Source organism: Neoarius graeffei, chromosome 1 (genome assembly GCF_027579695.1).
Source record: "Neoarius graeffei isolate fNeoGra1 chromosome 1, fNeoGra1.pri, whole genome shotgun sequence".
In the NCBI taxonomy this organism is placed as follows: Eukaryota; Metazoa; Chordata; class Actinopteri; order Siluriformes; family Ariidae; genus Neoarius; species Neoarius graeffei.
The window spans coordinates 67,229,144-67,241,914 of NC_083569.1; the positions used below are offsets into that span (position 1 = coordinate 67,229,144).

General features: G+C 42.5%; 1 protein-coding gene and 1 long non-coding RNA gene across 6 annotated transcripts in view; one reads left to right on the forward strand and one right to left on the reverse strand.

Annotated features, from left to right (window-relative positions):
• Positions 1-417: 417 nt before the first annotated feature.
• LOC132888524 (uncharacterized) lies at positions 418-6,486 on the reverse strand. The gene is made up of 3 exons (XR_009654943.1): positions 6,423-6,486; positions 4,018-4,145; positions 418-676 (listed from the first exon to the last, which is right to left on the reverse strand). It is a non-coding gene; the product is annotated as an uncharacterized LOC132888524 (long non-coding RNA).
• Positions 6,487-7,192: 706 nt separating this feature from the next.
• pcdh7b (protocadherin 7b) overlaps positions 7,193-12,771 on the forward strand; it is a 246,058-nt gene continuing 240,479 nt past the window's right edge. For all 5 annotated transcript variants that reach the window (XM_060916460.1, XM_060916553.1, XM_060916799.1 and 2 more), the window contains exon 1: positions 7,193-11,080. In XM_060916460.1, the coding sequence (XP_060772443.1) occupies positions 7,991-11,080 (3,090 nt within the window). In that variant the 5' untranslated portion in view covers positions 7,193-7,990. The remainder of the gene's footprint in view (positions 11,081-12,771) is intronic.

The following is a 12,771-nucleotide window of genomic DNA, read 5'->3' on the forward strand; positions in this document are numbered from 1 at the left end:
GGAGACACAGACCAGAAATCTGGATAGCCTTTCAGTAGCATGTTGATTCATGGAAAGGGCATAAAATCCATGATATTCCTCCCTTTCCATTTCTACTGAAGTGTTGTAAAATTATTAGCAACATTTAAAGTGATTATATCTATACATTTTACATGGTGCTGCATTATGATATTCATGCACATTCATAAATATTAATGTTGAAAACAAATTAGTCAAAGTACATTCCTTAGTTATGCCTATTTTTGAAGCTCTCTATAAGCCCATTAAAACAAGGCCTCAACAATGAGTAATACAATATGAATGCTTTATATATGAGCATTGCATTTATGCATATGTGAACAATGCTTTCAGCATCAGTGCTGAGTAAACAGATCATTACATATTTACTACATAATCTGCCTGCTATTAACCATTGTGAATAAGTATATGCATTTACAAAAAATGCTGCATGTGTTTTATGCCCAATAATTAAAAAAAAAAAAGTTACTCATTTGACAATGAAGGTTTTCCTCAGTCCTACTCAGTGTCCCTCTGTGTGAGCAGGCCACTGTTACATTGGCAGGGCTTGCTTATTACCAGCAGCACTCTTCACTAGCTTTAGTGGGCACCTTGGTGGTGCTGTCTCACACAGAGCTGAATATGTGACGATGCTGAGAATAGTGGAAAACTACCTGCACTGGAAAGGAGAAAAGAGAAGAGGAGAAGAGATGTAAAAGAGCTGTTTAAAATCGTAAATCAAGAATACTGTAAATATCCAGGTGCAAGAAATACTTTCTACTGGCCAGCTAAAGCTTTATAAAAAAATTATAACAGTCTCACTTTGTTTTTAGAACATATTATTCCATAACCAATATGAGTGATTCAGTAATTACATTAAAACTAAACAGGTATGTAAAGCATGCAGTCATAAAAGCATCCTGGGTGTTTAAAGGTCATAGGCAACGGTTTTAATTTTATGCACATTTGAAACTTTATATGTTAAAAAAAAACCTGTAATTTTCTTCTGGTCCCAAGAAGTATTGTTAATAAGTAATAATTAAAATAAGTTAGTGCGGATCATGGCGAATATTGTTTGGCTATTTTCGTGACCACTCGGCGTGTGACGTCATTTAAGACAAACAAACCGCTTGAGTTGAGTACACTTCTGTTTATTTACATTGCCGTTCGGCTTGAGTGCAGGCGTGCGTTCAGGAATTTCCAGAGAAAAAAACATGCCTTATTGTTGTGCAGTGAACTGTAACAACGGGACCAGTTCAGGAAGAAGTTTTTACCTTTTACCAAGAGCGGAGAAGAGGCAGAGAGAGTGGATTGGCTTTTTCGGAAGAGAAGAGGCAGAGCGAGTGGGTTGGCTTTTTCCGAAAAAGGAGAAGAGGCAGAGTGAGAGGGTTGGCTTTTTCCGAAAAAGGAGAAGAAGCGGAGCAAGTGGGTTGGCTTTTTCCGAAAAAGGAGAAGAGGCGGAGGGAGAGGGTTGGCTTTTTCCGAAAAAGGAGAAGAGGCGGAGCAAGTGGGTTGGCTTTTTCCGAAAGAGGAGACGAGGTGGAGAGAGTGGATTGTGCACATGAAGCCAGAGGGTTGTTTTTTTCCGGAAGAGGAGAAGAGACAGAGAGAGTGGATTGTGCATGTGAAGCCAGAGGGTTGTCTTTTTCAGAAAGAGGAGACAAAGCAGAGAGAGTAAATTGTGCGCGTGAAACAAAATCAAGCAGTCAAAAAAGAAACAGACCAGCAACGCTCAAGCAAAAAGGAAAAGATTGGAGGGAAACATTTTTACTTTTGCTTGCAATTGACAAGTCAAGAATCCTGAGGGATCCTGTACAATCATTGTGGAAATGAGACAAAGGGATATTTCCTCGCTTAGAGTAGGCTATAAATAGTATAATGCCGCGGATGGCAGGCTAATGTGGCCTACCGGCGCACTGTCAAGTAATCGTTACCTATATCCACTAGGGAGGGCGGTTTAATTATTCTTCAAAAGGGCTCTTATTTAGGATTACGACGAAAGTAAGAATTTTTCATAACTACCAGGATAAATCGTTTGGGCGTGAGTCTTGTTGAGGTCTGGGGTCACCGTGGTCAGAGTCAGCCGAGTCGCTGTCCGATTCCAAGGCTGCACGGTCAAACCAGTGAGCCACATTCACCGATTGCTTTGCAATGGCCATAGGTTCATACATATATGGTTTCACCTCTCGATATTCAATTTGGAGAGTTCCTACTTCAAAATCACTATTGCTTTCAGACATTTTACACAACCTTTCACAACCAAAGTCCATATACGTGTGCTCGGTTCGCAGGTAAACACAGAGCTGCTCCCAGTCTGTTTGGCTTAAATGATGTCATGACGACTGTCCCCTGGCGGTGAAAGTGCGCATAAGTGAGATGTAAACAAACCTTCGGAAATTGGGCAAAACAGTATTTAACCGTTTTATTCAATTTTAGGGTGCAAATTAGACACTATGAAGATTGAATTCGCTTTTTGGGTCGTTCTTCTAGACAGTAAAGGTGATATTCTATGTTTCACCTCCGACCGTTGCCTATGACCTTTAAGGTTAAATCTTATTTGTTCTAATTTATTCTAAAGACCCAAATATATTCAGTATGCCAGTGCATCCCCTGTGAATTGTAGGAGAGTATATGGAAAAAATCTATGTCAGTTACATATGAAGCTAAGGTTACTAAGATGGCCAATTTTCAGAGCAGATATTGGTCCATACCAAATTATTATTTATTTACTATAATAGTATGGTTCTAGATGTAGATGTTTGAAAATCTGGCAAAAGCTAAGCAGTTTCATGAAGTTTCCAAGCAGCCAGAGAACACAGCAGCATTTTACTCACCAACATCCAGAAAGATAACTTTTACTAATAGCCTAGCTGACTTCAAGTAATAGCTGCTAGCTAGCATCTATAAAACAGCATTAGCTAAATGCTCACAGCTAGCTGTTTATACACAGCAATATTCTTAAAAAATTAAGGTCTGTGTCTATGTGTCAGCCCTGTGATGACCTGGTGACTTGTCCAGGTCACTTCATACATCTGGCTGACACTAGAGACTTGCATCACATGAAAAAAGGGAGTGGAAGGGTTTTATTACTTTCATGCAGGGCAATGGTAAGATATGAAGCTCATGAGTATGAGTGAGTGGTCAGATATTAAGCTTGTGATACAAAGACAGCCAATTTATTTATGTGAAGATGAGCCACTGTGTGATGCACTAAGTGTTCATTTATTTTTCTTTAGTAACTGCCTTGTCAGGGTTATGGTGGTTAAAAAAAAAATATATATATATATATATATATATATATATCTCATCTCTAGCCGCTTTATCCTGTTCTACAGGGTCGCAGGCAAGCTGGAGCCTATCCCAGCTGACTACGGGCGAAAGGCGGGGTACACCCTGGACAAGTCACCAGGTCATCACAGGGCTGACACATAGACACAGACAACCATTCACACCTATGGTCAATTTAGAGTCACCAGTTAACCTAACCTGCATGTCTTTGGACTGTGGGGGAAACCGGAGCACCCGGAGGAAACCCACGCGGAGAACATGCAAACTCCGCACAGAAAGGCCCTTGCCGGCCACGGGGCTCGAACCCGGACCTTCTTGCTGTAAGGCGACAGCGCTAACCACTACACCACTGTGCCACCATATATATAAATTAATAATAATAATCTTTAAAAATCTGGGGGGAAAAATCTAAAAAGCAAACATGCACAAAGAAAAATACTAAATGTACAAGCAGGGTTAAAAACAATCTAGCATACATTTCTTGGGTGATGTAACTGAGTTTGAGGAAACATTGGCTCTAGGTAGCATCTGACTAGCTGCTGGCCTGAACTTACAATGTGTTATAGACACAGTATGTGGAAATTATAACTGAATAATTACATATAACAGTGGCATATCAGCTAGTAGCCATCTCTGCACCAATACAAACACATTACAATACAACCACACTATTAAAACAAAAACGACCTAGTTTTGTTATCATGACTCCCAAAGTGATATGGATTTACATACTGTGGGAACATTTTTTTCTTTTGCAAAAAGGAAAATCAATGGAGCTGCTGCCACTATGGAGGATGAGTGATGCCAGCATGTTGAGTAGATATGGAAATGATGATTGCCCCCGTAGGAATGCGGTGAGTCTGCAATGCGCGAACATAATTAATTGACAGTGACACCCACAATCCTAAACAACTTATTCACATTGCTTCACTCCAAAATAGCTCAAGGTTTTGGGATCATTGGATGCTCCCACTCTGGAGTGACTTCCATCACATTTATCATTAACAGCAGTGTTCCTTGTTGCTGCTTTGGCACCTTTGGCTGGGACCCCAGCAGTGAAATGCTTCTAAGGAAAGTTATTCTGGTGAAACAGTACTTTCTCAGCATCACTTTCTCCCACTTTATCTCTCCAAGCCTGTGAGTCACAAGTCCTCCTGAACTGTGCTCAAAAATCAAGTAGTTTCAATTTTTAACTTTCAGTTTCTTGGTTGGAGAAAAACATCTTAAACTGTATATTGTACTTTCATTCAATTTGTACTTTGTTTATCAATAGCCAAGAAAATTTGGTGTCTCATGCAATTTCTATTGACAAACATTTTTTTAATGAAAAAAAATTCTATGTCAGTTACATATGAAGCTAAGTTTACTAAGAATGAAAAAATATATAATAAAGTCATCCATGTAGTTTCTGCAATATCAGCATGTTTGTAATTGCTATTTTTAACCTTATATGCAATATATACACATTCTTGTTTCTTATACATATATTAATTATATTATAAGACTCATATGTGGTGTATTAAGAGAATCCAGTGTGTGGCATCATACCATCATGGTCAACATTTTCATAGTGTCCCTCCAGCATTTCAGGTAATTTTCTAATGTAGTGTTCTATGTACAACATGAGTGAGGAGATTTTAAAGTTCATATATCATCCTGCTTCCTTTTGCTTATGTGTGAACAACTTGTTAAGGTTTATGTGTTGTCTTTTAAAAGAACACAATGTGTGAAAGCAAGGTAACGCTTCCAGTAGTGAATTTACTGATCAATTGAGTGAGCTATGTAGTGCTGCTACCGTATCCTGCAACGTGCTATGACCTTGATCAGTGTGTTTATATCGTACTCTGGCCAGTGGCTTTTATGCTTGAAGTAGTTCTCAGAGCAGTGGCATTTACACTTCATACAGTGAAGTAGGCCAAGGCTTTTACGCACTACAACACATGGGTGACTCATGGCTTTTAAATCATGCACTCTCAGGGGGAAAATAATAATAATAATAATAATAATAATAATAATAACTTACTAAACTGTGCCATTCCTTGTCATTGGTACTGTCATGTGTCCACCTTTTGTTTACACATGTGGATCTTTAAAGCTTTAATCTAAAAGTTAAAGTCATTAATTTAGTACATTTTATATTATTTAAAAAGGTACTGTCCACATTTTCACCTGAAAGATCCATATTGTAATTATAAAATATAAGAGAACTATCATGACAAAAAAGACTAGAGTTTTTTTATTTTTTTTATTTATTCCGCCCCCATGATTGTATATAGTGCACATGCAATTGATTGCTACTCTAGACTGAACTATGCATTAGCTGGAATTCATTTTATATATATATATATATATATATAAAAGCTCCAGTAAACAGTATACAAAATAAAATTAAAGATTAAAAACATTGAAGGACCCCCCCCCCCCCGCGCGCTTTTTTTGTTAATCAAAAAAGTGATACCCCTAGAGCATTTTTCCCTGAAAACAATCATTACAAATGTCAATAATTTCCTAATTAGTGCCTTTACCTTTTTGAAGCGGACAACAGGCAATTAAAGTGGCCCCTGACAGAGTGGCATGAATCCAAAATTCGCTCACAAAACAGACTGTGAAAAGGCCGATTTCAGGACATGACAATGCCTTTCATATTACACCATATTAGCCGACAGAGGGCGCTGGTCCCCTACCAGGTGCCGAATAAAACCCGCGTACCGCAGCACTACAGAGTTTCATTATAGATTAATGTAGTGTAAGTAGTATAGTATTTAGTGGAGTAATATGCAGTTTTGGACGTGGTATAAATCAAAGAATGTGATATATTGTATAATGTAACCCTACTCATCATGCACGATTAAAAAAATGAATGAATGCAAAGTAAAAAGGCTCTTGTGAGATTGCGATATCCTCAGATTAGGGAGAAACCCTTTCACTAGCACGCACGTTGAATTTTGAGGAGAATCTTCCTTCACAGTCTGCAGAAATGACCATACACTGAACGCTGTTAATTACAGCAATATGAAACATTATAACGTGAATGGTTGCTATCATGGTTGCTATCAATTGTGTGTTTGTGCAATGATAGATCCGACACACACACACACACACACACACACACACACACACACACATTACGCACTCACTTGAAAATTTCCCCTCTTGTCAGTACTAAGCGGCGCTGTCCGTGGTGCCCATCCCGGTCTTCGACTAGTACGGAGGAAAACGAGAAAGAAGAAGAAAAAAACAACCCAAACTTAATAATGAGTAATAATGAGCGTGCGCACAAATAATTAGCGCGCATTTACATCACAAGTGTCAGACGAGCGGCTTGTGGATGCAGTGCACGGAGCGCATTAATGTGTTAATGAATAGATCAGAGCGGGTTAGAGAAACGGGATATCCGCCATAAGGGATAACATGTACGAAATAAATACTGGGATGGAAAAGTTCAAAAGCACTGTCTGTGGCCATCTGACGCGAAACGCACGAGCATTTTATTGAATGCGCGATATTATTTTGCTGAGTCGGGATAACGCGATGCGCAACATGCACGCGCTGAGAAAAGGGTGCGCAACGTCGAGTCACATGAAAGCATCCATGAATACATCCAAGAACATATATATGATTAGTCAAACGCATCTAACATTTTAGACCTTAATACTTTAAACGAAATATGTAATCTCTCAGATTTTTTCTGCCTAAACCCTAACCACCAGTGACAGAACAGGCACGCGGTGATCTCGCACTTGTGTAATAGCCTATTTATCTGCATGTTCTTTATTATTCCAAAAATGCGCAAGACTGCATACCCTCATTCCGACCACACAAAGCCATCCCCGCACTAACACTTTCATTTAAACTAAGTGCTTGAGTTCAGCCGCTGGGAGAGAGACGCGAAGGGGTGGAGAGAGAGAGAGGGAGAGAGAGGGACGCTGCAATATCATGCGCGAGCGCCTCTCGAAGTGCCGCAGATACACGGGCTGCGTTCGCGCACACACACGCACGCACTCAGGAGCGCGCGCACGGACGGACGGAGAACGAGGGACAGAGGAACATTCTGGGTGTCGGGATCTCCGCCTCACAGGTCTATGCGAGCTCCTTCGGGATTTACAACTCTCTTTTTCCCCCCCTGCTCCGTTTCAGCGGAGCTCGAGACTGCGGACCTGTTTTTAAAACTCTGCGGTACCACTGACAGAAACGGAGGGTGAGCTCGTGCGTAAGCAAACGGAGCAGTAAAGTTCCTGTGATTTTTTTTCTTCTTTTTTTAATTAATATATCGGGTTCAAGAAGACGGGTGTTTTAAAGGATTTTTTTCTCCTGCGTTAGAATGGATTGAAATGTCTGAGGGTTTTTGTTGTTGTTGTTGTTTTTGTTTTTTTTTTCTCCCCTGCTATAAAGTAAACTACATGCGCGTGTAGTGTGTGAATTCCACTATGAGTCTTGAATGCGTTTAATTGCCAGACTGTGCGGGGTTTAGAGTACTAGAGGCATTAATCGTGAGAAAGAGAAAGACTGAAGAGAATACATATATAAATTTGGAAGAAAGGAGGAGTAATCCACCGCAAATCCACTGTAGTTGAAGCGCGTTGAGAAGACTGACAGCAGCACTAACAAGAAGGGAAAACGCTTTTTCTTCTTTTTTTGAGCAAACTGTTGATGAAAATAACTTTACATATTTTCCCCCGAAAACGGTGATTAGAGACAGGGCGCAATGAGGAATATAGGCACGACGGACTGCCTCTGCTACTGCTTTCTGCTGCTGCAGCTGCTGACTCAGCCCGCGGCCAAGCAAGTGCTGCGCTACCGTCTGGCTGAGGAAGGTCCCGCCGATGTGCGCGTGGGGAACGTGGCTGCCGACCTTGGCATCGTTGCCGGCTCCGGGGATGTGACTTTCACCCTCGAGTCTGGCTCTGAGTATTTCAAGATCGACAACATTACCGGCGAATTGAGCACCAATGAGCGGCGCATTGACCGCGAGAAGCTGCAGCAGTGCCTGATGATATTCGACGAGAATGAGTGCTTTATAGACTTCGAGGTGTCCGTGATCGGGCCCGCGCAAAGCTGGGTAGACCTGTTCGAGGGCAAGGTCATAATTTTGGACATAAACGACAACACGCCGTCTTTCCCGTCGCCTGTGCTCACTCTCTCCGTGGAGGAAAACAGGCCGATCGGCACGCTTTACCTCTTGCCCACGGCCACTGACAGGGATTTCGGGAGAAACGGTATAGAGAGGTACGAGTTGATTCAGGACAGTGGAGAAAGCTCCGTGCGACGGATAGGCTCCGGAGGCTCTTCTAATGTCGACTCTCATATGGGTAAAAGAAGATTTGATGACGGCGCGAGTAGGAGTAGCGTGTTTGAACTTCAAGTCGCTGATACTACAGACGGAGAAAAACAACCGCAGCTGATTATTAAAGGCGCACTGGACAGAGAGCAGCGCGACTCCTATGAGCTGACTCTACGCGTCAGGGACGGCGGCGACCCCCCGCGATCCTCTCAAGCCATCCTCAGAGTGATGATTACAGATGTGAATGACAACAGCCCGCGTTTTGAGAAGAGCGTGTATGAGGCAGACCTACCCGAGAACAGCTCCCCTGGCGCTCCCATCCTCCAGCTTAAGGCAATGGATGCTGATGTTGGGGTTAATGGACAGATTGAATACGTTTTCGGGGCAGCCACTGAATCAGTGCGGCGACTGCTGCGGTTAGACGAGAGCACAGGCTGGCTTAGTGTATTGCATAGGATTGATCGTGAGGAAGTGAGTCAACTGCGGTTCACAGTCATGGCCCGTGACCGTGGTCAGCCTCCCAAGACAGACAAGGCAACAATGATTATTAATATCAAGGATGAAAACGACAATGTCCCAAATATCGATATAAGAAAAATTGGACGCATTTACCTGAGAGATGGTGTGGCAAATGTAGCAGAAGACGTAGTAGTAGACACACCTATTGCACTGGTGCAAGTGTCTGATCGTGACAAGGGACAGAACGGTGTAGTGACATGCACTGTGGTTGGTGATGTGCCCTTCCAGCTGAAGCCTGCAAGTGAGATAGAGGGTGAAATGAACAAAAAGAAATATTTCCTGCACACATCAGCGCCGCTTGACTATGAAGCTGTGCAGGAGTACAACGTCGTCATCGTTGCTGTGGATTCAGGCAGTCCCAGTTTATCTGCAAACAACTCATTAATCGTGAAAGTTGGGGACATGAATGACAATCCACCTATATTTAGCAAAAGCACAATGGAGGTCTCATTTCCAGAAAACAATTCTCCTGGTGAACGTGTACTGACTGTAGTGGCCTTGGATGCAGACAGTGGTAAAAATGCAGAAATCTCATACTCACTGGATTCCTCTGTGAATGGAATATTTTCCATTGATCCAGACAGTGGTGACATTCGTGTGAACACAATACTTGATAGAGAGCAAACAGAGCGGTATGAGTTCAAAGTAATCGCCAAAGACAAAGGTGTGCCTGTTTTACAGGGTTCAGCTACAGTGGTGGTACTAGTGGCAGACAGGAATGACAATGAACCAAAGTTTATGCAGGATGTTTTTACTTTCTATGTAAAGGAGAACCTGCAACCCAATAGCCCCGTAGGCATGGTAACAGTAATGGATGCAGACAAGGGACATAATGCTGAGATGAGCCTATACATTGAGGAAGAGGAAGAAATTTTCTCCATTGAGAACAACACGGGAACCATTTTTTCTACTGTAGCGTTTGATCGTGAACAGAAAACCACCTACTCATTCCGTGTTAAGGCTGTTGATGGTGGGGAACCATCTCGATCAGCCACGGCCACAGTCTCTCTTTTTGTCATGGATGAAAATGATAATCCACCAACAGTCACTTTTCCTCTTAACAGCTCCTATACTCTGTTACCTCCATCCAGCAATTTGAGAACAGTTGTCCGGACAGTCATAGCTACTGATACTGACACAGGTGTCAATGCTGACCTCAGCTTCAGCATAGTCGGAGGCAATCCCTTCAAGTTATTTGAGATTGACCATGCCACTGGCGTTATTTTATTAATTAGCAAGTTAGAACAGAAACACTACGGCCTTCACCGCCTGGTAGTGCAAGTTAATGACAGTGGGGTTCCCTCACAGAGCACCACCACACTAGTGCATGTCTATGTCAATGAAACACTCTCCAATTCCACCATAGTTGAAGCCAAAATTGCCAAGAGCCTTGGTACACCCCTTAATGCTGACATTGCTGGAGACCCCAATTATGAGCTGGGCAAGCAGCGTTTAAGCATTGCTATCGGAGTGGTGTCTGGCATCATGACTGTCATCCTCATCATCCTCATTGTGGTCATGGCCCGCTACTGTAGGCCCAAGAACAAGAACGGGTATGAGGCTGGTAAAAAAGACCATGAGGACTTCTTTACCCCGCAGCAGCATGACAAGAACAAGAAACCCAAAAAAGACAAGAACAAAAGGAAGTCTAAGCAGCCTCTGTACAGCAGTATTGTCACAGTAGAGGCATCAAAGCCTAATGGACAGCGCTATGATGGTGTCAATGAGAAACTCTCTGACAGCCCTGGAATGGGGCGTTATCGCTCTGTTAATGGTGGGCCAGGAAGCCCAGACCTTGCCCGTCACTACAAGTCCAGCTCACCTCTACCTACTGTTCAGCTTCATCCACAGTCACCCACAGCAGGGAAAAAACACCAGGCTGTTCAGGATCTGCCCCCGGCCAACACCTTCGTGGGGACCGGAGATAACATATCCATTGGATCTGATCACTGCTCTGAGTACAGCAGCCAAACCCTGAACAAGTACAACAAGCAGGTAAGAATGTATCTTAACTCATTACCTTAGAACAGTAGTTACATTTCTTTAAATTGTAAGTCATGTTTCTTTGTAGGAAAGATTATTTTATGAGTCAGGATCTAATGTACTAGCATCATGCTGGTTATATGTATGTATTCAATATGTCTGTTTCTCTGAATTGATCAGTAAATAATGACATTAAATGTAATTGGAAAAATTACATCAGGGCCTAGATTAGTTAGGGACATCTGAGCCTGCTGTGCTGAACCCTTGCTGTGGATATGTGGTGCTCCTTTGAGGCTGTGTTCACAGTGCAGCTGAGGTGGCATTGTGTGTGACCTCTATCCGTGTGTGTGTGTGTGTGTGTGTGTGTGTGTGTGTGTGTGTGTGTGTGTGTGTGTGTGTGTGAAGAGTGGATGGGATCACATATGGCTCTGGTTTGCAGTCATTTTGTCACAGCAGTGGGCCTGTGGCTGGCGCTAATGCTTCTTAATGCCAGGTTAAAAAATTCCAGCCACTGCTTTCTGGGATGCTGAAGGGGTGGATGGTGTGGGTGGGTGTGTGTGTGGGGGGGATTGAAAATGGTGAAATGTTAGTGGTGGTGTCGTGTTTTATATTTCTCCTTGAGGCTGAGTGGGAACAGGTGGGCAAGAGGTTACATTTAACATTCCTGTGCACTTGTATGTCTGGATCAATTCACCAACTCAGCCGTGAAATCCCCATTTCTCTCTCTGTCCTTCTGCCAGCCCATTTCCAATTTCTTTTCCATTCTTATCTACCTCATCCCATTTCAATTTCACTCCTTCTCTTTTTCACTGTCTTTTTATAACCACCATTTAAAATGTAAAATACTTTTTAGCTTTGCAGACTTAACTAGGAATTCATATTCTGAGCCGTGTGTGTGAATTAATCAGTTCATGCTGTTATTGTTCTCTCTCCTTTGGAGCAGAGAGGAAGAAAACGAGGTAAATATATGATGAAGTCAGCCTTTTTTTGTACTTAATGGAAATAAAGAATGCATGGTTTATTGTTTCATGTGTTTACCATGGCAACCTGATACAGTATTAATCATTCACTAACAATGAAACGATGTAACAAGCAACTGTCCTTGCATTTGTAAATACTTCTCTTCTTGAACAAGACCAATCTTTCTGTTTTCCAAGTTTTTCCTCCTGCACACTACCTTCAGTGTTTCTTGCCTGTTTCACTGTATTTTCCTTCTTGCACAGAGTCCCAGGTTTTCTCACACAATGCCTTATCCCTTCTCATTCTCTATCTGTATTTGCTTCAATTTTTCATTCATCTTATTATCTCTAGCCGCTTTATCCTTCTACAGGGTCGCAGGCAAGCTGGAGCCTATCCCAGCTGACTACGGGCGAAAGGCGGGGTACACCCTGGACAAGTCGCCAGGTCATCACAGGGCTGACACATAGACACAGACAACCATTCACGCTCACATTCACACCTACGGTCAATTTAGAGTCACCAGTTAACCTAACCTGCATGTCTTTGGACTGTGGGGGAAACCGGAGCACCCGGAGGAAAGCCACGCGGACACAGGGAGAACATGCAAACTCCGCACAGAAAGGCCCTCGCCGGCCACGGGGCTCGAACCCGGACCTTCTTGCTGTGAGGCGACAGTGCTAACCACTACACCACCGTGCCGCCCTGCTTCAATTTTTATTTTATTTATTTTACCATTTCCACCT